Raw genomic sequence first — 25,286 nt, 5'->3', positions numbered from 1 at the left:
AGCAGGGATTAAAAAAGCCTAGTGTTTATTTAGTTGGTTGGTTAAAAAAGCCTGAAAGATTACAAACTTTTTTTTTTTTAATGAAATTATTTCCCAATAGATGTTGTTGATGGAAAATCTCAGGATTTTCATGTTTAAAAATCACCCTCCAGCAACAGTCACTGGTGATTTCTTTCATGTTGATTAGACTGGCTCAGTCTGGAGGCTTTAAGGTGAGGTTTCCTTCTTATGTCTTTGGGTCAAATTTCTCCAAACATTTAGGGAGAAAGTTATTTTTTAATATATTCCTGTTGAGTGCTTGGATAGCTTCTACTTGCAGAAGAATGAACCAGGTTTTATAGTAAATAATGGATTTCTTGTTATAGAACCATGGAGTTGTTAAGGTGGAAAAAACCTTTAAGATCATCAAGTCCAGCTTGTGGGATAAATGACATTTCAGACTTGCCACAGATATTGAGGCAAAGTCCAAAGCAAACTCTTTTCCCTTATCCTGAATTTTGGGATCCTTTTTGCTTTCTGGGATTGCTTTTCTGCTGAACTGGGGCTGCAAATCCCTCAGTGAGTGATGAGCAGAGGAGCACCAGAGCAGCAGCAGAGCTCAGGGGTGCTGGGAAGGAAATGCCACCGCGCCAGGGGTCACAGCCTGGCAGGATTGTGGCTTTCCCCCAGCTGCTTGGATTCTCTGTCTCATCCTGCCTGCAGGGCTGGAGGCAGAGCAGGCGGCTCCACAGGCAAAAAAAAAATATCCAAATTAAACACAAAGCTGTGGGAAGCTGGAAGGGGAGCTCTGATGGGGTTGCTGCAGAGCACTCTGGCAGTGGTGATGCAAATAAAAAATTGAAAATGTGACGAGGTGGAGCTGGGGGAAGGAGAGATGCCCAAAGGATGCTGGAGTGTGAGTGGGATTGAGGACAGGAGGGCACAGCAGTGACTTTCTCAGGGAAAGGAGGGAGGATGCATTCAGTGACACCTCAGAGCCAAACTAACCCCAGTCAAACCCAATCTGTCACAGAAAAATAGAGTAAAACCCTGCTCTGCAAGCCCAGGAAAGGATGGGGTAGAATCAAACCACCAAAGATACCAGGGAGAAATGACAGGGAGCTGTTTCCATGCTGGAAGCTACTGAATAGGCTGGGACACTTCAGCTTGAAAATGAGATGCCTGAGGAGGGATGTTAAAGAGGATTTTATGGGTTTTCTCCCCAGGGCAAAGGATGTTGTGGTTAGGCTGTGAATATTTCTGTCTTTGTAATAGAACTGAGCAGTTCCTAGTGAAAGCAGCAATGAGCAGGTTCAAAGTGAATTCTGAAAAGGATAGAATCTTTCTGCCAGTGGACACTTAAATTGTGCAATGCCTTGCCACAGGAGGTTGTGAATTCTAAAAATTTTCCTGGCTTCAGAATCAAAATTCAACTGCATTTAATTTGGAAATTTACAAGATTTATGGCAGAAAAAGAATCTATCCACTGTATTTTTTGTTATTTCCTACAACTTTTAAATAGAAAACCATCCCTCATTTGGGAGGTCTCTGCTCTCTGGAGTCCGTGGTGGCAGAGGTGACCCAGGTGGTGGGCACGGGAGGTTGTGAATTCTAAAAATTTTCCTGAGTTCAGGATCAAAATTCAACTGCATTTAATTTACAAGATTTATGGCAGAAAAATAATCTATCCACTGTATTTTTTATTATTTCATACAACTTTTAAATAGAAAACCATCCCTCATTTGGGAGGTCTCTGCTCTCTGGAGTCCGTGGTGACAGAGGTGATCCAGGGCTGATGGTGGATTTTCCTCCACTTTTAAATTCAATTAAATTCAAACTCTAATTCAAATTAGATTAAATTCAAACTCCTGGGTGGTGCTGAGTCATGGATTGGTGCAGGCACCACCTTTTGGGGTCTGTTCCTTTCAGTCAGGGAGAGATCAGAGCTCAGCTGGGACAGGGAGATTGATGCTGTGATAATTGCTTGTAATGAGATGCTTTTAATGAGGCAAGCAAAGGGTGAGCACCATGGCTGGGCTGGTCAGGGGGACAACAAATGTGCCCCCATGGCTGTTTACAGGCTCAAAGTGAATTCAGAAAAAATAATTTTTTCTGTCAGTGGATACTTAGAATTGACTCGGGAGGTTGTGAATTCTAAAAATTTTCCTAGATTCAGAATCAAATCCAATTGCATTTAATTGACAAGATTTATGGCAGAAAAAGAATCTATCCACTGTATTTTTTATTATTTCCTACAACGTTTAAATAGAAAACCATCCCTCATTTGGGAGGTCTCTGCTCTCTGGAGTCTGTGGTGGCAGAGGTGACCCAGGTGGTGGGCACGGGAGGTTGTGAATTCTAAAAATTTTCCTGAGTTCAGGATCAAAATTCAACTGCATTTAATTTACAAGATTTATGGCAGAAAAAGAATCTATCCACTGTATTTTTTTTATTATTTCCTACAACTTTTAAATAGAAAACCATCCCTCATTTGGGAGGTCTCTGCTCTCTGGAGTCCGTGGTGGCAGAGGTGACCCAGGGCTGATGGTGGATTTTCCTCCACTGAGATTAAATTCAAACTCCTGGGTAGTGCTGAGTCATGGATTGGTGCAGGCACCACCTTTTGGGGTCTGTTCCTTTCAGTCAGGGAGAGATCAGAGCTCAGCTGGGACAGGGAGATTGATGCTGTGATAATTGCTTGTAATGAGATGCTTTTAACGAGGCAAGCCACAAGGCTGGGCTTGTCACAGGGGGGACAATAAATGTCACCCCGTGGCTGTTTACAGTCCTGAGAGCTTGGAAACTGCCTGCTGGTATGAAATTGGAGTGAAAATGAGATTTGATTGCAGCACACCAGGCTGTGATGGTGCCCTGGGATAGCTCAACCTGCCTTCACTGAGCTGTGCCTTTGCCTTGCTGTCATCCCTGAGGCTGCTGAGAGCTCCTGAGATAGATAGGGGTCAAACGGGCATCCCTGCAGCTGAATAGGGATTCCAAGAGCAAAATGTGGGGGAATGTCTTCCAGAAGAGACCTGGAGTGACCCCAGGCATTAGGGAGAATTTGGTGTGAGGGTAGGGTTGGGCTTGCTGCCCTTGGAGGTCTTTTCCAGCCTGAATAATTCCTTGATTTAGTGAAAGACTGATGTACTCAAAGGGTTTTTCCCTGAGCTGGGAGTTCTCCTGGCTTCAGAGAGTGCCTGGTACCAGCCTGCTGCCATTCATCTCTTTCCTCAGCCAGTCCCATCTCAGGGCTGGGCCAAAGCTCTGGAATTCATGTTTATTCATGAGGGAAAGTTATTTCTCTGCTGCTTCCTAGATAAGCTTTGACCACAATTTGCTGTGAGTGTAGATATGAATCCAATAAATGGGTTTTTAATGCTTCAGCCTGCCAGTTCTGCAAACCAGTGTGAGAATTGACCTGTTTTCTGTTTATTAACCTTTCAAAGGGAGAGGAAATGAGAGCTTTCGTGTCACTGTGTTTCTTGCAGCTACTTCTGAGCCAGAACTTCCTAGAGGAGGGCTCGGAGTGAGGCTGGTGCAGCTCTTGGCTTGCTGGTTGGGGTGTTTGGCTTGCAGAGAGGAAGGCTGAGCTGCTGGATAGAGGGATCTGAGCTCCATCTTCTTTAGAGGCATGAAGGGTTTCTCCCTGCAGCCCTCCAGGAGAAGATATTCAGCTCCAGAGAGCACTTCAGGGTCTGGCAAGGAAGGGCAGGGCAAAGCTGAGGGTGTGGGAGTCACAGTTTAAATAATTTAAATGGAAAAGAAAACCCTCTTATTTTTAAAAATATTTATTCAATTTTTTAAAGTTTATTTTTATAATGAGAAGTTGTTATAAAAAATAAACTATCCTTAATTGGATAAACTGTCCAATTAACAAATGACACTAAATTATTTTTTCTTTTAACCCAATAAACAACCACCCATGCCCTGCAAGTGGGACTTTTTATCCAATTACACAAAACCACCCAAACCCATGGAGAAGGAGGAGAAGAAAGAGAAGGTGAAGAAGGAGCAGCCTCCACCCCAAAACCTCCATCTTGCTTTATATCCATTCCTGTATTCTAAACCCTTAAACTCTGAGTTTCCCACCCTGTGATATCACACACTTCTATCCAAACTCCACACCCACAATCCCAGTTCTGTCATTCCATTCTGGAAGCTTCTCCAGGGCCTCAGGTCAGTGCAGTGTTCTCTTGGGGGTCAGTGCCTGGCAGCACAGAAACCTGAAATTCTCAGTAATCAGGGCTCCAACACTGTCCTAGCCCTGACTTTAAAAACTGCACCTGAGACACCCAGAGAGGTGGTAAATGCTGCTGACTTGGAAAAGCCACACACTTATTTTTATACAGGTCCTCCAGATTCACCTGGGATCCTTGCCAAAGCAAAGCACAGCCCCTGGCAGTGTGCATCCCCTGGTTTTTGGGACAGGCAGGTGAGCAGAGCAGTTCTTTTGATGGAAATGGAGAGAAGCTGTGTTTTTAACTCATTGCCACTTGCTGCGCTGGGTGAGGATTGATAAATACATTTGTATCCTCCCTGCAGACACTGAGTGGAGGGTAGAACACAACTATTATTATATTATATTATATTATATTATATTATATTATATTATATTATATTATATTATATTATATTATATTATATTATATTATATTATATTATATTATATTATATTATATTATATTATATTATATTATATTATATTAATCATACTGATTAATTAAATAATTAATTAGTTGAGAAGCTCTTATCAATCCCCAAACACGATGTGATCAGGCCAAAATTGTCCTCTTTGCTGCATCCAAGTGATGCCACAGGGAAGGGAGGGATTTCCTTCTTTCAAGGCACAGTGCAGCTCTTTCTGCCCTCAGATGGATTTTTGCCTGCCAAGCCCCCAGTCCCAGCAGTTTTCCAAGATAAACTCAGTCACCATGATATTTGCTGAAAAATCCCTTTGCCAGGATTTTTCTCCTGAGAAGCTGAGAAGCCTCAGAGGAAAAGAAAAGCAATGATTATCTGCTGCTGTGGAATGCAACAGGTGCATCTTTGATTGGTCCATGTTGGTTGTTTTTAATTAATGGCCAATCACAGTCCAGCTGTCTCAGAGTCTCTGGTCAGTCACAAGATTTTATTATCATTCCATTCCTCTCTATTCTTTTCAAGCCTTCTGATGAAATCTTTTCTTCTATTCTTTTAGTATAGTTATAATATTTCATTTTCTTTTAATATAATATATATATCATAAAATAGTGAATCAGCTTCTGAAACATGGAGTCAAGATTCTCATCTCTTCCCTCATCCTGGGACCCCTGCAAACCCCACCACAAAAGTCTGTCAGTTTGGGAGGAAGAAAAGCATTTTCTGGAAGGCTCCTTGGTAAATGTTGTCTGTGCTGGGTCAGATGAAAGGGCACAAAGTTTTTCCTGAACTTGTGATGGGATTATTACAGCACTGGACTGTGCATGCAAAGCATTTTGCAGGTATCAATCTTTGATTGTTCCTATTCTTTAAACTCCAGTTATTCTCTTCTACTCACTAAAAATTACTGATTTTCCTGAACTGCAGATAATTAGCTCAAGAAAGACACAGAACAGGGTGCCCAGAGCAGCTGTGGCTGCCCCTGGATCCCTAGAAGTGTCCAAGGCCAGGCTGGATGGGGCTTGGAGCAGCCTGGGACAGTGGCAGGGATTTGGAATGAGATGATCTTGAGGGTCTATTCCAACCCAAATCATTCTGATTCACTGATCCTCACAGGCACTGCCAGCCAGAGTTCTTTCCATTCCCTTCTTTATTTATTGCAGAAATATTTTCAGCATGTCTGGGACAGCAATGAGGAAGATTGGTGTGGTAAGAGCTATCAGGCAGGTACAGGGAGTGTTTACAGAAGCAGTAATTTGTAAAAATACACTTCATGTGTCTTGCAAGGCCAGTTTCACTTTCCTTTTATCAGAAAAAAAAAAGCTTTTTATACAAAAGTGAGCATCTAAAAGCTTTCTTCACACATCACAGGTGGTGCTGAAAAATGTCAACAGACAAAAAGATACAGATCACCAAAACTCTCAGAGTGCATAATTCAGGGCATTTAAAAAGCCATCTGATGCTATCAGATGGCTTTTATTTTGTATTATAACCTATCATGAGGTAATGGCTGCACTCTAATTTATTGCACTTGCTGGAGGAAAAGATTGTAGAATGTGAAATATTCCACCACAGAATCATTTTCCATGAAATCTTTCATATCCTGACCCGGCTGGAGCTGCTGGCTGTTTGGTGGGAGATAAGTGTGAGGCTGTGAGAGCTGAGCTGGGCACCTGATACAAGGACCTGAAACCTGACTTTTAATGAGCTCTGCATGAAGGAGATACCATCAGTTATTCCCTTTTTCAGGCTCTGATAAACTCAGCTCAGGACTTCATTATTTCAAAAGTTCAGTTTGTTCAGGAAAGAAGAGGGGGGGAAAAACCTGCAAGATCGCTTTGAAAGCCAGCTAAGGGCTCTTTTTCAGCTTCAAAGCATTTCTGTGTGCTCTCTATTGATCTGAGACAGATCTGCCTGGTGGTGACACCAGCCCTTTCCTTAGCTCAGGGAGTAAGAGATGATTTAAAGGAGGAATTTGGGTGTAATTACCAACAAGTGCAGCCTGACAGGGGTTTTCATAGTTCCCTTTGCTGGCACATGAGGAGTATTTCCTCAACATTTTGTCACCACTTTGTTCCTCGCACCCCAGACTCTCTCCTGTGGGGCTGGTGACCTCAACAGCTCTGAGTCACATTTGGGGGAGTGTTTCCATCTGATGGGCTGTTAAATGTTAAATAACATTTATTATGGGACAAGTAACTGAAGGCAGAGGTGCTGGAAACAGGGAGCTCTGCTGACAACCCATCCATCTCACCCAGGCAGCACCTGAAGTGCCTGGCTCTTGGAAATATAAAGCAGGAGGGAAAATGTCAAAATTCTGCTAAGAACTATAAAATGGTGACATATCGATGTAAAAATGTGTTTGAGTCTTTTTTTTTTTTTTAATTGAAACCTGCCAGCTCCTTTTGGCTTCAGCATTAACATTACATGATCCAACAATGCAGCATGCATGGGGTGTTATTAATGCCTTTTGAGAAATCAAAGGGCAAAATCAAAACATTTAAAAATCTATGGAAAGGACATGGTATTTTTTCTTTCCCCTAAAGCTTTGATTCTATCCAGAATGAGTAGAATCAAAGAATCAGTAATGCCTCATTTTGACAAACCCCTGTGTTTTCTCCCTGTGTTGGTCATTCCTTCATTCCCAGCTTGCATGTGCCACCTTCCCTCACTCCTCTCTTGGCCACAGCACTGTCCCTGCTCAGCCTCCAGCAGTGTTCTGTGCCTTTTCCCTTTTTAAGAAGAAAACTGCTTCTGGTGAAGGGATTTTGGTCCTTGACCCCTTGATTGTCATCTGTGTCCCCTTCCTGCTGTGAGAGCTGCACAGCCATTGCAATGGGGAGGAAAAGATGATGGCATTTGGGGGAAACACAGAAGGAAGGGGACAATTTCTCACAGGCTCAGATCAGGTGTTTTAATGCAACAAGGAGTGACAAGGGCAAGGAAGAGAGATATTTAATTAGGGATTTCTGCCTTTTTAATCTAGGAGAAGACACTGTTCTTGTGTTCTTGTATCAAGCCTGATTTGCCATTTATTTCTTTTTTTTTTTTTTTTTTTTTTGCCCTTATCTGCTGTTTTATCCATACTGATTTCTGGAAAATTACAGTGCTGAATTTTAGGGACTGGGGGAGCTAAAAGCTGTGTGTTTAAAGGAAATACTCAGCAGGGTTTCATTCCAAAAGGTGCCTGTGCCGGGGTGAGGGGCTCTGCACACCTTTGCAGAGCTGCTCTGCTGCATCCAGCACTCCCGAGTGCTCCACCATCTGCTTTTGTCTCTTCCCCAGGCTGCAGGAGGCAGTGGGACAACATCACGTGCTGGCCTGAAGCAGAAGTGGGAGAAGTCGTGGTACGGCCATGCCCCAAGTACTTCAGATTCCTGACCTCCTACCTGGGTAAGCAAATCCCAAATCTGCTCCACAGCTTCGCTCCCAGGGGGGTTTCTCATCATTCCACGGGGGGAGCATCTCAATAAAGAGGGAGAAACCAGCTCTTAGACTGAGGTTGTCGCCACATTTCTCTTCAATGAAAAGCAAGGCAAAATTCTTCCCAAGAATATTTCTGGGTTTCACATTCTCAGAACCTCAGAGAAAGGAAAAACAATATTTATGTCATTTGCTGTGCCTGTGTTTGTGCCAAAGTTGAATGCAATATGGAGATTGTTTACCCACAGTGATGGTGTTTTGGTTCTTGGCCTGTCAGGGCCAGGTGTGTAACCCCACATTTCTCTTCACAGAGAAAAGCAAGGCACAATTCTTCCCAAGAATATTTCTAGGTTTCACATTCTCAGAACCTCAGAGAAAGGAAAAACAATATTTATGTCATTTGCTGTGCCTGTGTTTGTGCCAAAGTTGAATGCAATATGGAGATTGTTTACCCACAGTGATGGTGTTTGGTTCTTTGGCCTGTCAGGGCCAAGTGTGTAACCCCACATTTCTCTTCAATGAAAAGCAAGGCACAATTCTCCCCAAGAATATTTCTGGGTTTCACATTCTCTGAACATCAGAGAAAAGAAAAACAATTCTTATCATTTGCTGTGCCTGTGTTTGTGCCAAAGTGGAATGCGATATGGAGATTGTTCACCCACAGTGATGGTGTTTTGGTTCCTTGGCCTGTCAGGGCCAGGTGTGTAACCCCACATTTCTCTTCACAGAGAAAAGCAAGGCACAATTCTCCCCAAGAATATTCTTCTCTCATTTGCTGTGCCTGTGTTTGTGCCAAAGCAGAATGCAGTATGGAGATTGTTCACCCACAGTGATGGTGTTTTGTTCCTTGGCCTGTCAGGGCCAGGTGTGTGTGTGTGAGTTGGGACTGTTGGGTGACAGTCACGAGATTCTGTGCAGTGTGAGCAGAGTTGAGTGCTTGGCAGGTTCAGTTTAGATGGAATTTAATATTAGTACAGAATAATATAGTATAATAAAGTAATTAATTGGCCTTGTTATATCAATGGAGTCTTCCTCATCATTCCTCCCTGCCACGGGGGTTGTCCTGTTTAGATATGAGGTGAAGGAGGTTTCCAAGCCATTCATGAATTCCCAAACATCAAAACATCCTCCCTGCACTTGCAGCAGCACTGCTGTGGACCACAGGGATGCAAAAAATGGCTCCTGGTGAAATCCAATAATATGGATGTTGTGCAGTGAAAATTGAATCAACCTCTGGAACAGTTATGTTTGTTGTGCAAAATGAGCAGTTTAGGACAATCATTAATTAAGTCTCTGACAGAAAATGAACAAGCTGGAACTGGACGTAATAAAGTTGGGTTTTTTTTTCTGCTGGAATGACAGATCTGACCACAGGCCAAGGAATTAACCTGACAAATAATGGGCAGGGGAGGTTATGGAGGAGGTAGCTCAACTCACTGCTCAGGGTGTTCTGAGAAGCTTTAGTTTAAAACTCAGGTCTCAAGGGGCCGTGCAGCAACAGGGCTGATTGTGCCTCCTGGTAGTGTACAGTTATTTTTCACTATTTTTATTATAGGAGCCCTGAAGGCCTTAACAGACAATTAAGTTCTTTTGCACTGGAGATCCTGCATTGAGCTGACCCTCCATTTTTAAAGCCTGTAGTGCAAACACACAGGATAAATTAGGAATGGGGATAGGAGCACAATATCATCCCTGTTCAACAGGCCTGGGCACTGCACTCATTAACCAGCACATGCTGATTACATGACCTGCCCAAGGCCACACCAAAATTCTTTGCAGGCACAGAAAGGAAATTCAAAATCCCTGAAGTCCTATCCTGCAGATTCTTTGCTTCTTTTTTATTGCCAGGGTCAGGATTAAATGTGTGAGATGGTATTTCTTGTTGGGACTCAGATGTTTATCAGTTCTTATCTCTGTCACAGTCTCACAAACCCTGAGTTCTGCAGCACTTCACTGTAACAAACTAAAAATGGAGCCCATCTCTCTCTCTACAAGGCCTTTGAGGGACAAACTGTCCAACTAAGAAATGACACCGAAATTATTTTCACTTTTAACCCAATAACCAACCACCCGTGCCTGCAATGGGGACTTTTTTTATCCAATTACACAAAACCACCCAAAGCCATGGAGAAGAAGGTGGAGAAGAAGAAGAAGCAGGTGGAGAAGAAGAAGGTGAAGGTGAAGAAGAAGGTGAAGAAGGAGAGGAAGGAGAAGAAGAACAAGAACAAGAAGGTGAAGAAGAAGGAGGAGAAGAAGGACCAACCTCCGCCCCAAAACCTCCATCTTGCTCTATATATATCACTGTATTCTAAACCCTGTGATATCACACACTTCCATTCAAACTCCACACCCACAATCCCAGTTCTATCATTCCATTTTGGAAGCTTCTCCACAGCCTCAGGTCAGTGCAGTGTTCTCTTGGGGGTCAGTGCCTGGCAGCACAGAAAGTCTGAAATTCTCAGCAGCCAGGGTTCCAACACTATCCTAGCCCTAACTCCCTCATTTCCAAAATTCCCTGGTAGCTCATCATTCCTGTCTCAACACCCAGGGAGAAGAGGCAGAAGCTGCTGTGATATGACATCTGGCAGGACAAGACCCCTGTACATGGGATCAGCTGTGTGGAAGAATTTCCTGCTGTTCCTGCTCTCTGCCCTCCCCTGAGCACAGCATTCACTCCCTGGGTTTTATATACCAGTAGAGTTCGTAAAACACCAAGAAAAATCTCTTAAAAATGCTTTCTAGTACATCATGCCACCAGAGCTGAGCAATGAGGAGAATATTGTGTATATTTGATTATATATAGAGGTCAAGCAGTGGAACAGGCTGCCCAGGGAAGTGCTGGATTCATTGTCCAGGGAAGTGTTCAAAAATAGGATTGTGGTTTAGTGTGCACCTGGCAGTGCTGGGTTTATGGTTGGACTTGATGTTCTTAGAGGCCTTTTTAAACCTCAATGACTCTGTGCTGGCTTTTACAGTCAGAGGTGAGGAACAGGCTCCTTTAGAGGTACAGTTCAGCTGGGTTTTAGATTCCCACTCCAAGATGAGTTTAATACCACCCATAAACCACATATTTCTCTCTATTTGCAATCAAAATATTGCAGAGTGGCTCTGGCAGATGGGAATGTCTTCCAACAGGATTGAATTCTGCCTCAGCAGAGCACCAGCACAACAACTGATGCCATTCCCAAAGCAGAAGCAGCAGCTTTGATTCTCTCTGAGTCAGACACTCTGTACACAACCATCAACAAACAGGGAAAGCAGTGATGGTCTTAAATAAAGGGAGGGGAAGATTGCCTCCTGTTTTATAGGATTTGTTGCAAAATTAATGCCATTAAATGTTGTGAAGCAGCTCTTCCTTTGTAGCAGTGATTGTCATTGAGCAGCTTTCAAGGAACTCAATCACCTGGGTAATGTTTGAGTCGTACTCTTTGATCCCTTTGCAGGAACAGGAAAGCTTTTATCAAGTTGTGAGCCAGAGAAAATCTTTTTAATGTGTTTATAACAGGAAAAGAGTGAAATACCAGGGAACAAAGTGTTAATATGATTTTCCTGCCTCATGGAGAATAAGCTGTTCAAATGACTAATATCCCATCTCATGGTTAATAAAGGATAAAATGTCTTGTGGCATTTTAAAACCTTAAACTGTCCTGATGTCATTTGACATTAATTTTTTATGGCATTCACAGATCCAGAAAATTTTCATTATTTCATGACGTTCATCAGTGCCATGTGAGGGAGATGGATGAAAATATTTTTGGCACCTTTCATTATTAAAGTGCCTTGCTTTCCACCTCTTAACCAGAGTGTTCCGGCTCTCTTTCCATACGTGGAAGTTGACATTTGTAATAGGGATTTATGTCCCACAGTTTCTCCAAAAGCAAATTGTCCGCCATGCACAAGTGAAATCAGCACTGACAGTTTTTAAGCTTCAGCTCTGAGATTAATTGACCTAAGGGGGTGGGGATGGGCACAGCCAAGCTCTGGAATCCCACTCAGAGAGGTGAGATCCATCTGAGTTTTGGGCTTGCCAAACTCCTTTTTTCCTCGGGTGTTCTAAATTTATTTCCCCTTTCCTTTCCCCTCCTTCGTGAACACTTTTTATTCTGCATTGCTTCTGAAACTGGAGCAAAAATTGAATAAAATGAGGATAGGGATGAGCAGAGAGCAGCAGATAAGAAGAAGACGACACCACCTCTCTAAAGAACCCCAAAATTAGCCATACCCATTATTTATTTGCTACAAATAGTCATTAAAATACCCAAGAAGTTGAGTGTGGGTTTTGTGGAGTTCACTGAGAACCCTCAACCTGCTCAGGTTCTCTGCTGTCCACATGTGCCTTCATATCAGAAATGCAAAATTACCAGAAAGGAGAAAAGGAGGCTCAGAGAGGGCATCACCATCCCTGGCAGTGCTCAAAAACGTGTGGATGTGGCACCTGGGGACATGGTTTGATGGTGGCCTTGGCAGTGTGGGGTTAATGATTGGACTTGATGATCTTAGAGGGCTTTTCCAACCTAAACCATTCTACGATTCCATAATTTATTTGCACCTGAGGTGTCACAATACTTGTGCCTCACTCCTCTGAAGGGCTGGGGCTACACCTCCACCTCTACCCGAAAATGTGCATCTTTTTTTTTCCCTAAATGTTTCCTGGAATTCTATAATTGCAGGATCAAAAGATCTAATGAGAATTTTGTCCTAAAATTTGACAGCTCTGTTTTTAGCATGAGAAAACAAATGGTTTACAAAAGGTGCCTAATCAAGGGGAACATTGTTATTGTTAAGAAAGGGGGAATTATCTGTAATAAGGATCAGGATCTTCACTCTTAGGAGTGAAATGTGCAGGAAGGGGAAAGGAAAATAAGGGAAAATTGAGTTTTGCCACAAAAACGGGGTGCAGGAAGTTTCAGGGCACTGGACATGTGACAGCAATATCTGCAGGCCAAGTGATGTGAAAAACAACAAAGGGAGAAGATTAAGTTGGTCTTGTTTGATGTGCTGACCCAATGCCACAGGTTCTACTATGACATAAAGTTATGAAATACAAAAATATAAAATAACATTAAACAGTGGGCAGAAATTGCACGGAAGGAATGAAATTGTGAGACCACGACTGAGGCAGAGGAAGCAAATTGGGAAATTATCCTGTCATGACTTTTCCCACAAGTTTTACCCAGGCCTAAACACTTCAGCATCCAGCTAAGTGAAAGCTGTCTGCAAGTTTCAAGTGTTTTCCAGGAACAGTGGGGCAGATCAATAATAAAAATGAAAGTAGAGATGTGCCAGTGGGCTCAGCAGTGTCTCAGGAATGGTAAATAATAGAAATGTTACTGCTTTAATCGTTTCTGCTTGAAAAAATCGATTTATGTCCATGGAATATGGTGCTAGAGAAGCAGGACTGATTGCTGGGCAATCAGTCACCACCTTCCCCTCTGCTTTAGAAGTTGTTACAGAAAAGGGCAAGGAAAGCAAGAGGGGAGCAAAACCCAACACCCCCGAGCCATGATTGACCTCAGATTCTCTTTGTCTGAATTCAAACTCCCACTAAAAGCCAAAAGACGGTATTTTTCCAAGAAGATGAAAGAGGTAAAACTTCACCTGTAACATGAACTTTCAGACATGTCTCAGAGTTTGAAGGGTGTGTTTGAAACAGATGAGAGGCAGAAAGAAATCAAGTAGGAGAAAAAAATTGAGAGCAAGACAACAGCTCCGTGCATTTATTCAGTTCATCTGTTCAGTGTTTAACTCCCACCCAGATCAAACACCTCTGATAAAGAAAATGTTCTGGTTTTATCTCTGTTCCACAAACTCCTCCCTCCTCTTCTGCTGTGTCATGAATAAATCATGGAAGGAAATTCCTCTCAGTGACAACAAGGAGGTCTCGTGGGAGGTTGGAGCTGGGTTTTAGGGTCCCTTCCAACCCAAATCCTTCCTTGATGATTTCATGATTCTGAATTCTGAGACAAGATTTGTGCAGCCTCCATCCTTGAAGGATTCCAAGAATATCCAAAAGGCATCTGGTCATGCTTAAAATTTTAGGTGACCACACCTGAGCATGGGTTTGGGGCCAGATGATCTCCAGAGGTCCCTTCCAAACTCAGCCATTCTGGGATGCCATGAAAACAGGAACTGAGCTCTTGCAAGGCAAAATGAGGTTATTATTAAAACAAATGAGAGTTAGTTGTGGCTCTTCCAATTTTTTTTTAATGGAAAACCTCACCTCATTGCTTTTAGGAACAGACACACCAGTTTGACAGTGGTGATATTGATCATATTAAATACAAACCCCACAAAAACCCCCAGATTAATTCATGGCTTTAACTAATACCATGAGAATGAGAGGACTCTGTTCTCACCAGGGACTTGCCTCTTCTTTTTCCACAACACAGAGGAGAGCCTGGAGCACAAATCTGCTGGCACGGGGATGCTTCCCATCTCTCAGTGAATCTCCTCCACTCTGCATTGCTAAATACATGTAATTATAAACCCCTGGTCTCCTTTCTCATTAAATCTCCAGGAGTACAGTTTGAAAATTTTAGCTCCAGTCTGATAGGAAATGGGAACATTTGGGAAATCTAGTGAACTTTGAAAGGCTGGAGATAAATTCCAAGTGCAGAAAGTTTGTGTTTTCTGATACTGTACTCCAGATTTCAATGTACTCCATTGGTGCTCATTTTAGGGAGAACTTGTGTTACACAAATTACTGAGAAACAGCTCTGAAAAATGGCAAATACAACTTCTGGTGCTTTGAAAAATTTGCCTTTCCATTGACAAATAATTAGATTTTATGACCAAAGTCTGGAAAAAACAAGAGCCAGTGAGGCCACAAAAAATGTATCATTTTCATCAGGGATCTGTGGCAGAGCTGGGATTTGACATTGGAACATAAAAATCTGTGTGATACTTCAGTCTAACCTAAAAACCTCAGAGGAAAGCTAAGCTTGTGGGGCACTTTCCCAAAATTTATGCTCATTTTCAGTATAAAAAGGGACGTTTTAAATAGTAGTAATTAGAAATGTTATTTTGCCAGAGGAGAGGCCTTATCCATTATTTTCAGGCAAATTGTGGTGTGATAAAATCTTTGTTTTCTAACCTTGTACTTTTTGTACCTCTCAGATGTCAGGTGCACATGAGAGGTTTTAGAAAGGTGTCTTGTATCACACCATGTTTGTGAATTTCCACACCTAAAAGTGAGCTGCAAAGGGTAATAGAAAAAATTCTATGGGAAGTTTCCCTAAACTCTTCCTCTGAGTTTCCCTAAAATCAGAGTAATTTTTCCACACCTAAAAGTGAGCTGCAAAGGGTAATAGAAAAAATTCTCTGGGAAGTTTCCCTAAACTCTTCCTCTGAGTTTCCCTAAAATCAGAGTAATTTTTTATTATTATTTTTTTAATCCCACTGATGCTTTGTCATTGAGTTTCCTTCTACCTTGGTTTCTACATCTGCTAAAGCATTGGGACAAATTTTGAAAGTACTGAGAGAGGTGAGTTTTTAAATAATCATGAAATTGTGAGGAAGAGCAATTGAAAAGAAGAAATAGGAGAAAAATAAGCTGAAAGGAACACACTTCAGCTCACTGGGAATAAGAAACAAAGATTTAAAACCACCGTGAAATCTTAAGCCATCCCCAAACAGAGTTTTGAGCAGGAAATGGGAAGCAGTGAAGTTCAGATAATGGGATCCATTGTAACAAAGAAGAAATAACAGAAATTGCATAACTCAAAAAAGCTGAAAGCACCGAACAGTCGTGTCCTTGATTTGTTTGCACAAGATCCTTTATGATCCTGATATGAACCCTGGTGGAAGGAACTGCAAACAGTGGCCATGCAGGGAAAGCCTGGGCCAGCAGCCCATGGAGCTGGGCTGGACTTGGCTGCTTCTGGAGCAGCTGTGACAATGAAGAAAAGCACCTTTGAGAGCCCTCCCTGTGGGATTCACAGTCTCTGAACCTGAGAGAAGCAGAGGAAAGAATGGTCAAAACCAAATCTTATCTCATTTTCTGCTCCTGTGTTTTGGAACATGTGGAATGTTCCAAAGATTGGAACATTCTAGTTGGAAGATTATTTACCTGAAGGAATTTGCTTGATTGGATTCTGGTGTGAGTGTTTTGTTTTCTTGACCAATCTCTGCAAACTGTGTCCTGATGGTTGGTCAGGAGATTTGGTTGAGTGCTTGTGCATTTTCAGTTTAGATATAGGATAGAAGAATAGTATAATGAAGTAATTAATTAACCTTCTGGTATTAACAGTGTCTTCCTCATCATTTTTCCCTGCATTGGGGGCCCTGTTTTTACAATACCTCCCAGATTCAGATCTGCTGCAAAGACAGATTAGAGGGACAAGTTTAATATCAAAATCCATCTGTCACAGGGATTGGAGAAGTGACTTCAGGCAGGGGATTGTTCTCAGTGCAGAACAGGCCTGTGGCTGGGAAGATGCTCAGATGAGTCAAGTGTCAGAAATTGCTGGAGGTGATACTCAAATATTTTTGTGACTCACAGCTGCATAATTGATTTGGTCCTATTTGCAGTTTTCTTACTCTTGTGTGCAAAGAGCTCAATCGTTGGAAATGTTTGCAAAGCTCTTTGAGCTTCCTTGGTGTCGTTTTTCACCTTAAGAAGCAAAGTTTCACTTCTGTTTGTTCATTCTGGTGTATTGACCAGTTTTCCAGTTTTGTGAGGTGAATGGCACCAGTGGAATGCCCCAGTAATGGGATTTTAGTGAGGTGGGCAGGGTGGGCGCTGGTGGTCAGGGAAGGTGCTGGGGGAATTTACAATGTGCTGTTGGCTGCGTTTCTGCTCTGTTATTTTTGACAAACCCATATCTTGGCCTTTTAGCCTACAAACCTCTTGGGGTAAGGCTTATCCTGAGTGCTGGTCTCTGCTTTTACTGGATTAAGCTGCTGTGGGTTTGAGGTCCAGCTGGGACAGGGAGCAGAGATGTTTTACAAAGTAAGAAGCGCTTTGCTCTTAGAATCCTGGATGGATCAGGCAGATCTGAGTACCAAAGAGCCACATGAACTTCAGTTTTGACAGTTTGGCTGAAGGAGTGAGATGTTCTTGTGTTAATTAAAGCTCTTTTTAGCTGGTCAGAGGCCCCAGGCACTCAGCAAGCTTGACAGTCCAGGAAATCTTCCTGCCCTGGAGTATGCAAGTTGAAACAGGCAAGAGAGTTTGTCAGTATATGTGGATTTTCTCCCTTCACAGCCAAATTTTGAAGTGTTTTGTTCACAAACCAGAGTGCAGTACATTTTCCAGGAATCACATTTGCTCAGAGCTCAGTTGTAGGCAAGGTCTGGGTGTGGAGGACTGGATTTGGTTCCCAGACCCCCAGCCTTATCTGCATGGTGTGAAATGAGCCCTTTATCTATCCCTGTCCTGGCTTCTCACAGGCACAGTGAAAGGCATAAATACTTCACTGCTTTGTTTAGATAAAATTTTTCCAGGAACAAAGTCAATGTGACAATAAAACATTCAAACAATACTGGTGCAGTGCCAGGAACCAAAGGTCTGGGTACGACTGGCAGCATGGTACCACTTGAAGGGATGTTTTGTGTGCACCTCTGTATTAAAATCTACTTTTTTACTGAGGTCTGGACTTTAAAACAGAATAGATGTCTCCCATTTATGAGCTCTGTGTAATATGAAAAATTATTAACAGGGAAAAAGTATGAGAGTTTTTCTCTAAGTATTACAAGAATTGTGTTTTGGCATTTATACCATAAGAGGCAGAAGTTGTTTTTACAGTGAGCTAAAGGTTTCTTTTAAATCATGGGTTTTTTTTTTCTTTTCTTCCAGGGAATGTGACCAGGAATTGTACAAGCCAGGGCTGGTCAGATGTGTACCCTGCACCCTATGCTGTAGCTTGTGGATATGATTCCAACAGCACTCCAGGGGAAGAGGTTTGTAAACCTGGGTGGGTGGACATTGAGATTTAACAGGGATCAAAATCCAAATTGTACGATCTTCCCATGCCCAACTTCTCCCATTCCCCCTCTGATTCCTCAAAAGGGAAGGATCCTCTTGAGGATCCTTGGAAGCAGAGTTCAAATGTTTGGTCAAGGAAATTATCTTCCCTTTAATGTCATAGACTCGTGGAATTATGGAATGGCTTGGGATGGTGGTTCCAGTTGTGGGTTTCTCTGGGTCTGGATTGAAGGCACTTGAGACAGTAGTTCATGTTTGCACTCAGGTGTTTATTATTTCTTATCAGTAAAACAGTCTCACTGCTGGGAGTTCAGCAGCTTTTCATTAGAAGGCACAAAATGGCCACAATCTCTTGTTCCAAGGTCTTTTCAGACTAAACTGTCCAATGAAGAGCTGACACCTGGATTATTTTCCCTTTGAACCCAATCACTGATCCCACAGAGCTGCAATGGGGACTTTTCTGCCCAATTACAAAATGCCACCCAAACCATGGAGAAGGAGGAAGAAGAAGCATGGAGCAGAAACCCAGGGTGACACCCTGTGCCCTCCATCTTGCTGCCATCCACAACACACTAAAAACCCCAAAACCTCAATTTCTCACCCAGTGACACACCTGCACTGCTCTCTAGAATCTATTTCACACTTTTGTGGGTTCCAGTCTATCTTGAAGCCTGGGGAACTTTCTCCATGAATGAGGGTCAGAGTCAGTGCTGCCCTGGGGGTCAGGGCAGCCCAGAGCAGACACAGAAACATTCCCAGTGCCCTGGGTTTCCACAGCTTGGGATGGAGAGGAACTTCAGGATCATCTCATTCCACCCCCTGCTGTGGGCAGAGACACCTCCAGAACAGCAGAGACCAGGCTGTTCCAAACCTGGCCTTGAACACTCCCAGGGATTGGACATCCAAAATTTCCAGGATGTCAAGACCTGAGAAGATCAGACCATTGTCTATGGGATGCCCACACATAACTTCAGGTGTTTTATTTTCCACAGTGCACTTTGAAACAAGCCCTCCACATTTATATTTATGCTTAAGTAGATACGGTGATTCCAGTCTTTCTGTGGCAACATAAGCATCAAAAACTCTAAAGGGATAAAAATTACTTTTTGCTGCTCTGCACATCTCAACCAGCTAAATATCCACATCACTGCAGGGAACACATATTTTCATGAAATTATACTAAATTTTGATAGAAAATCCAAAAGTTCTCTGGGATATTGTTTGTGTATAAATTAGCAATCACTGACCTGAGTATAATTAGCTTTGCAGAGTATTGTCATTCCACAGGAAGGAGTTAGTTACTGGTTTGCTGCAAGCTGAGACATGAAGGGTAAAGTCTAAAGAGGATAACAAATGTTAGAAGCAAGATTCACCTCACCTAACTCAAAGTTCAGCATCTAATCTAAACTAATCACCTGAAGCAGTCCCACAGTCAACAAGAAAAAGCTTATGCATGGAAAGTTATACTTCACTGCAATCACATGTTGCAGTATTTATGTTTTTATATAATAGGTTAATGTGCTTATATTAAACCTCTGCTCGTGCTTTTTTTGTTGTTGTTGCTGTTTAAAACATACCTCAGTGTTAGTGTTAGTGAATGTTGGACATAGGAATCTCAATAATTAATGAATGTGTGTTTCTAGTATTTAAAGGGGGCTTACAAAAAGGCTGGAGAGGGATTTTTCACAAGAGCATGGAGTGATGGGACAAGGGGGAATGGTGTTAAGCTGAAGAAGGGCAGGTTAAGATGAGAAATTGGGAAGAAATTCCTCACTGAGAGGACAGCGAGGCCCCAGCACAGGTTGCCCAGAGAAGCTGTGACTGTCCCATCCTGGGAAGTGCCCAAGGCCAGGTTGGAGAGGGCTTGAAGCAGCCTGGGATAGTAGTGGAAGGTGTTCCTGCCCAGGACAGGGGTGGAATGGGATGATTTTTAAGGTCCTTTCTGACCCAATCCATTCTGGGATTCTGTGACTCAACATGGTGAGAGGTCTCTGTGCACTGTCCCACATTACCAAGGCACTCCAAGAGTTAACAGGGGATCTGAGCAGAACTGAGCCAGCTCTGAGCGGCAAAGAAAACAGCAAAGAGCAAAGGCAGAGGTGCACAAAGAACTTGAGGATTGTGCTGAATAGAGCCTTAGTCTGCCTGCAGGTTCAGCCAGCACTTCACATCCTCAAGTGTCCTTCCCTCAGACTGAGCTGTGTGCCTGCAGAAAGCACTGCTCCAGCTCTGCTGTGCAAGGACCCCCACCCAGAGCTCTGCTGGTGTCCTGTGGGAACCCAGGAAATTCCTCTGGCTGCCCTGGAGGACTCAAGCCCCTGCCCAGGGGGCTCAGAGACCCTGGCACAGAGCCCAAGACCCCTCTGCCTTTGATTGAGCCCTTGGAAAAACAATTACCAACCTTGTATGAAGGATTACAAGCCATGACAGTTTGAGTAGAATGATAATGAATCTATCACGGAGTGAAAAAATAGATTTTTTGGGGGTTTTTAGAATGGGGGTTCAGGGGGCAAGATGGGGGAATCTGGCGTGTCCAGCCTTTCTCCTTCTTCTTCTTGGCCTCCATCTTCTGCTGTGATGTTGGCACTTTTGGGTTGGTTTGTGTGAGGGTGTTCACAGGGGTCTCAGGTTGAGGGAAGAGACGAGGATCTGACTCCATGTTTCAGAAGGCTGATTTATTATTTTATGATATATATTACATTAAAACTGTACTAAAAGAACAGAAGAAAGGATTTCTTCAGAAGGCTGGCTAAGAATAGAATAGGGAAGAATCATAACAAAGGTTTGTGGCTCAGACTCTCTGTCTGAGCCAGCTGGGCTGTGATTGGCCATTAATTAGAAACATCCAACATGGGCCAATCCCAGATGCACCTGTTGCATTCCACAGCAGCAGATAACCATTGGTTACATTTTGTTCCTGAGGCCTCTCAGCTTCTCAGGAGAAAAAATCCTAAGGAAAGGATTTTTCATAAAAGATGTCTGCAACAGTTTAGAGTAGAAGCTCACTGTCTAACATAGGTGATAGGTATTGGGAAGTAACTGTAAATATTTTACACGTAGTTTTTAGTATAAAAAGATAACATCACCTCTGAGGTGGTCAGAGTGCCTCTGTCTGTCCTGCTGAGTGGACCTCAGCTGGACAGGAGAAAGAATTTTATAGATAAGAAACAATAAACAACCTTGAGACCAAGAACTGAAGAGCTCTGACTCCTTCTTTGACTTCTGGGCTGGGAAAAGAGACTTTCAAACACATCTCGGGGTCACTGTGACCAGCTAAAGATCACAAGAGTGTTCCTGCTGCACAGGGGATTTGGGAATTCCTGGGACGTGCTCCTGCCACCCTACAGCCTGCAGCATTGCCAGAGTGCTGTGTTACCAGGAGAACCTCTATTGTGTTCTTTTAATTCTTTCTTAATTATTTTCCCTTGATTTCCATGGGTTTTTTCCTTGCTTTTTTTTTCTTCCAATTTGTGTGAAAGGTGGCTGAGGGGGGGTGAACATGCAGTAGCAGCCTGTGAAGAAGAATAGATTTTTGTTTTCTTGTTATTGAATTGGCAGTGAGTTTGGGGCGCAAGAAGTAAAGAAAGGAGAACAAAACCAGCAGGCTGTACAGGACATGAGGTCCAGGCAAGACTGATAAGCTTCCAGGAGTTAAAAACTTCATGAACTTTTGGTCTCAGGTCAGAAACAGCAAGAAAAAAAGTATGAAAAGTAAATAAGGGCAGTGTGTGAGGTTTTAGCTGTGAATTCTGGCAGTCCCTAAAGCAGCAGATGATGGAGGCACCAAAATGCTGCTCTTGGGGTCCATGCAGGGATGATGAGCCCTTCTCCAAGCTGACCTTTAAAAATGGTGCATTAGCAAATGGGGAGTGGGGCTGCTATCCTGCTCCTCTGCCAGATGTGATGCTCTTGTCCCTGCTGTGTTTCCATCTGCTCAGAAGGGCCACCCCAGGGTTATTGGGGTTTTGTTTTGTTTTTTGCTTTGGTCAGGGTTGGGGTTAAATGTGTAGGGATGGTATTTTGGATTCAGATGTTTATTAGTTCTTGGTTATATTGTAGTATTATAAGTTGTGAGTTTTACAGTATTTCACTAATAAGTTACAAAACAGCTTTGTATTTATCTCTATAAGGTCTTTTAAGGAAAAACTATCTAATTAAGAAATTAAATTATCTTTATTTTTAACTTAATAACTACTTGTGTTCCTCAATGTGGATTTTTCTATCTAATTATAAAATACTACTTAAACTCATGAAGAAGAAATTGAAGATGAAGGATTAGCTACTGCTTTAAAACTTCTATCTTGCCTTATATATATTACTATATTCTAAAACTTTAAACTCTAAGTTTTCCCCTATGTGATGTCACACACTTCTATTTAAACTACACACTCATAATCTTTGTGTTATTAATCAATTTTGGAAGCTTTTTCTATAGCTTCAGGTCACATGCATTGTTCTCCTGAGGATCTGTGCCTTTCAACACAGAAAGTCTGAAATTCTCAGTATCCAGGGTTCCAACACCAGGTCTCTGTAGGTTTTGCCTGAAAATGGCAAAATAAAGAAACCCCTCCAGAGGTCAGTTCAGCCCACATTTCTCTCCAAAGAAATTTCTTTTAATTTACTCTCAAGAGAACCCCAATGACTTTGGGCTGGATGACATGAACCCCAAAACACTTGGCTCCTGAAAGACTTCATACCAGTATTTCTCTTTTTTTTTTTCTCCCAAAATTGTAAATGTTTCCCATTGTCAACCAAGGGACAAATATTGAAGTTACTGAATAGAAACCAAGGAAAATAAATCTCAGTTAATCTCAATTTAGCACCTACCTCAAATAATTGTTATTATCACACTCCTGTTAAATTAAGCAGAAGCTTTTAGAAGTCAAAGAAACAATGATGAATTTGCCTGATTTCATTCTGTAAAACAGTCAGCCATCCTGGCATGCATTGCCTCCACTTATCTACATCCCTTTCTTTTCTACTAAGAATATTTTATAATCTGGACCCTGAGTGAAATTTCAACTCCATTTATGATCTTGGGTCAAATTCTCTGCTTGGATATCTCTGGAATAGGAACCAACTGTCATTAGCAAGTGCAGTGAAGAGTGAGAAGCCATTATGTGCAGTTTCCAGAGCAGAGATGACCCCACATCCTGCATTAAAGCTGCATGCAGAACCATCCCTCTCTGCACAAGAAGGATTAATCACTATAAAATATGGAGTGGAGAGCAGGGATTTGCTTGTTGAATCACACCAGGAACTTTCTGTGCATAACTTGCTCCTGGGAATGACTCTAAGAGGCAGAAGGGCTGCTTTGCTAAATGAAGTGTGGGACAACCTCTTCCTCCTGCAGTCCCCTACCATGAGCTCCTTCCTTCTGCTGGCCAAGTCTTTCCTGGAACAGTTCTGCTCTGGTGCCATCAAAAAGAGAGATAATAGAGAAAGATTAAACATGAGGGAGGTGGACTGCTTTAATTAGAAAAGTCAGAGCTGCCTTTGGGATCCCAGACTCCAGGAAGGCTGGAAAGATTTTATCTTCTAGGTGCTGACCATGTGCACCTGTAGCCCAGAAATCCAATTGTCTCCTGGGCTGATCCCACAGCCTGGGCAGCAGGGAAAGGGGGGATTCTACCCCTCTGCCCCCCTCAGGTGAGGCCCCACCTGCAGAGCTTTATCTGGGCAAGACCAGACAGATAGATTGTCCTGAAAGCCTCGAATGATCTATTCAGAGTGACCCAAAGCTCTCAGTGATGTGGCCGGAAGGACACCGTGGTTCAACCACCTTTGAGATCTGTGGTCAAAGATAGGAGCAGTGTTATCTCTCAAAAATCTCTTGTTTGTTTTAACACCTCTCCAAGCTGGCTTGTGCAAATGCTAAAGGATTGCAACTCATCCCAGCCTCGCTGCTTCTGTAAAGCACCCAATACATGTCAAAGCCAGGGAAAATAGCGCATAAAAATGTCAACTCTCAATGTTATGGAAGAGTATTTCTCCAAACAAGGTTGGGTTTAGATTTTCTGCCTAACCTGCTCTTTGTGGTTTTGGTTGTTTGGGTTGTTTATAGAAGATGGTGACAAGGAGGGCAGAGGAGGGTCAATCAAAAGCTGGAAAAAATAAAATTTTCCATAAACTGAGTTAGATTCTCATAAAAACTTTGAATTTTTTTTTAATTGATAAATGTCTAAATAATTTTACCTCTTGATTTTTTTCTTTTTTTTAAAGCTGGAAATAAAAAACTATTGATTTAGAGTGTTGTTAGAGAGCTTGGGAGAGCTTATTTGCCCATTTTATTTAGACTGGGATTCCCTGTTGGATCCAAGCTCAAAGATTCCCTCTGTGTGCTGTCAAAGAGAAAAACCATGAACCAATTTCCAACTTACCACACATTTCTGAGTTAACAGTGAGAACGTTTGACTTGCCTAAACAACAGTGTAAATCCCACAAAAGCAAACCCATTTCCCAGACAGTTCTGCCCTCAGACCTCCTTAATAAAATTAATCTCACCACTCCCACTGCATCAGACCCAGTGTCATGCACTCTTTAGCTGAACATTGATCACTCCTGTTCCATGAGGTTTTAGGCTGGAGCAGGTGTCAAATCTGCCTCCTTCCAGCAGGAACCTTTCCCTTTTGTAACTTTAACCCAGGTTCGGAGTGGTCCAAGCCCTGCTGCAACCAGATGCATTCTCCACACTCACACCAGCGGCGTTTGAGTCACATTCATTACTGGATGGGATTTTAAAGGGTGAAGGAGTCAGAGGTGTTCTAAGAGAATGGAGAAGGATGATTTCCTTGTCCCAGACATCAGTGATACTGTGTTTAGGATTTTCCTGGACCTCTTTGAAAGCTCTGTTTTCTTTCTTTCACACCAGCAAACGGCGTTCTACGGAACGGTCAAGACCGGCTACACCATCGGACACACCCTGTCCCTCATCGCCCTCACAGCTGCCATGATCATCCTGTGTCTCTTCAGGTAAGGCCACCAGCAGAAAAAAAATCAGGGAAAGGGCTCAAAGGCTGGTGATTTACAGGCTGTGTGGACAAAGGACACAAAATAAGGCTCTGTCACTGTAGGACATGAAATAAAACGACACGCACGCTGGAACCTCCAAGGTAAAAAAGAAGGGAAGTTTAATTTCTGACTCCAGCATTTATAGACTTGCAAAAGTGACAGTGGATTGGAAGAGGAAAGTGCCACCTCTCCAATGACACTGGGCAAACCAACAGTCCATCAAATTCCTCCTCCTCCAGAAAAGAATGCAAAACAGTAATTATTTACAGAAAAGTGTGTGAGAATCTTCATTACAAGAATGTAAATATCA

At 42.6% G+C, this 25,286-nt stretch overlaps 1 protein-coding gene across 1 annotated transcript in view; it reads left to right on the top strand.

Annotated features, from left to right (window-relative positions):
- Nucleotides 1-25,286, top strand: part of VIPR1 (vasoactive intestinal peptide receptor 1) — a 113,880-nt gene that overhangs the window by 54,418 nt on the left and 34,176 nt on the right. Inside the window, exons 3-5 of the mRNA XM_066555149.1 lie at nt 7,903-8,010; nt 17,837-17,940; nt 24,837-24,937. Coding sequence (XP_066411246.1) covers nt 7,903-8,010; nt 17,837-17,940; nt 24,837-24,937 — 313 coding nt within the window. The remainder of the gene's footprint in view (nt 1-7,902; nt 8,011-17,836; nt 17,941-24,836; nt 24,938-25,286) is intronic.

This window comes from Molothrus aeneus, chromosome 1 (assembly GCF_037042795.1).
Source record: "Molothrus aeneus isolate 106 chromosome 1, BPBGC_Maene_1.0, whole genome shotgun sequence".
In the NCBI taxonomy this organism is placed as follows: Eukaryota; Metazoa; Chordata; class Aves; order Passeriformes; family Icteridae; genus Molothrus; species Molothrus aeneus.
The sequence above is the reverse complement of the archived record's forward strand: the minus strand, read 5'-3'. Positions and strand labels throughout refer to the sequence as shown.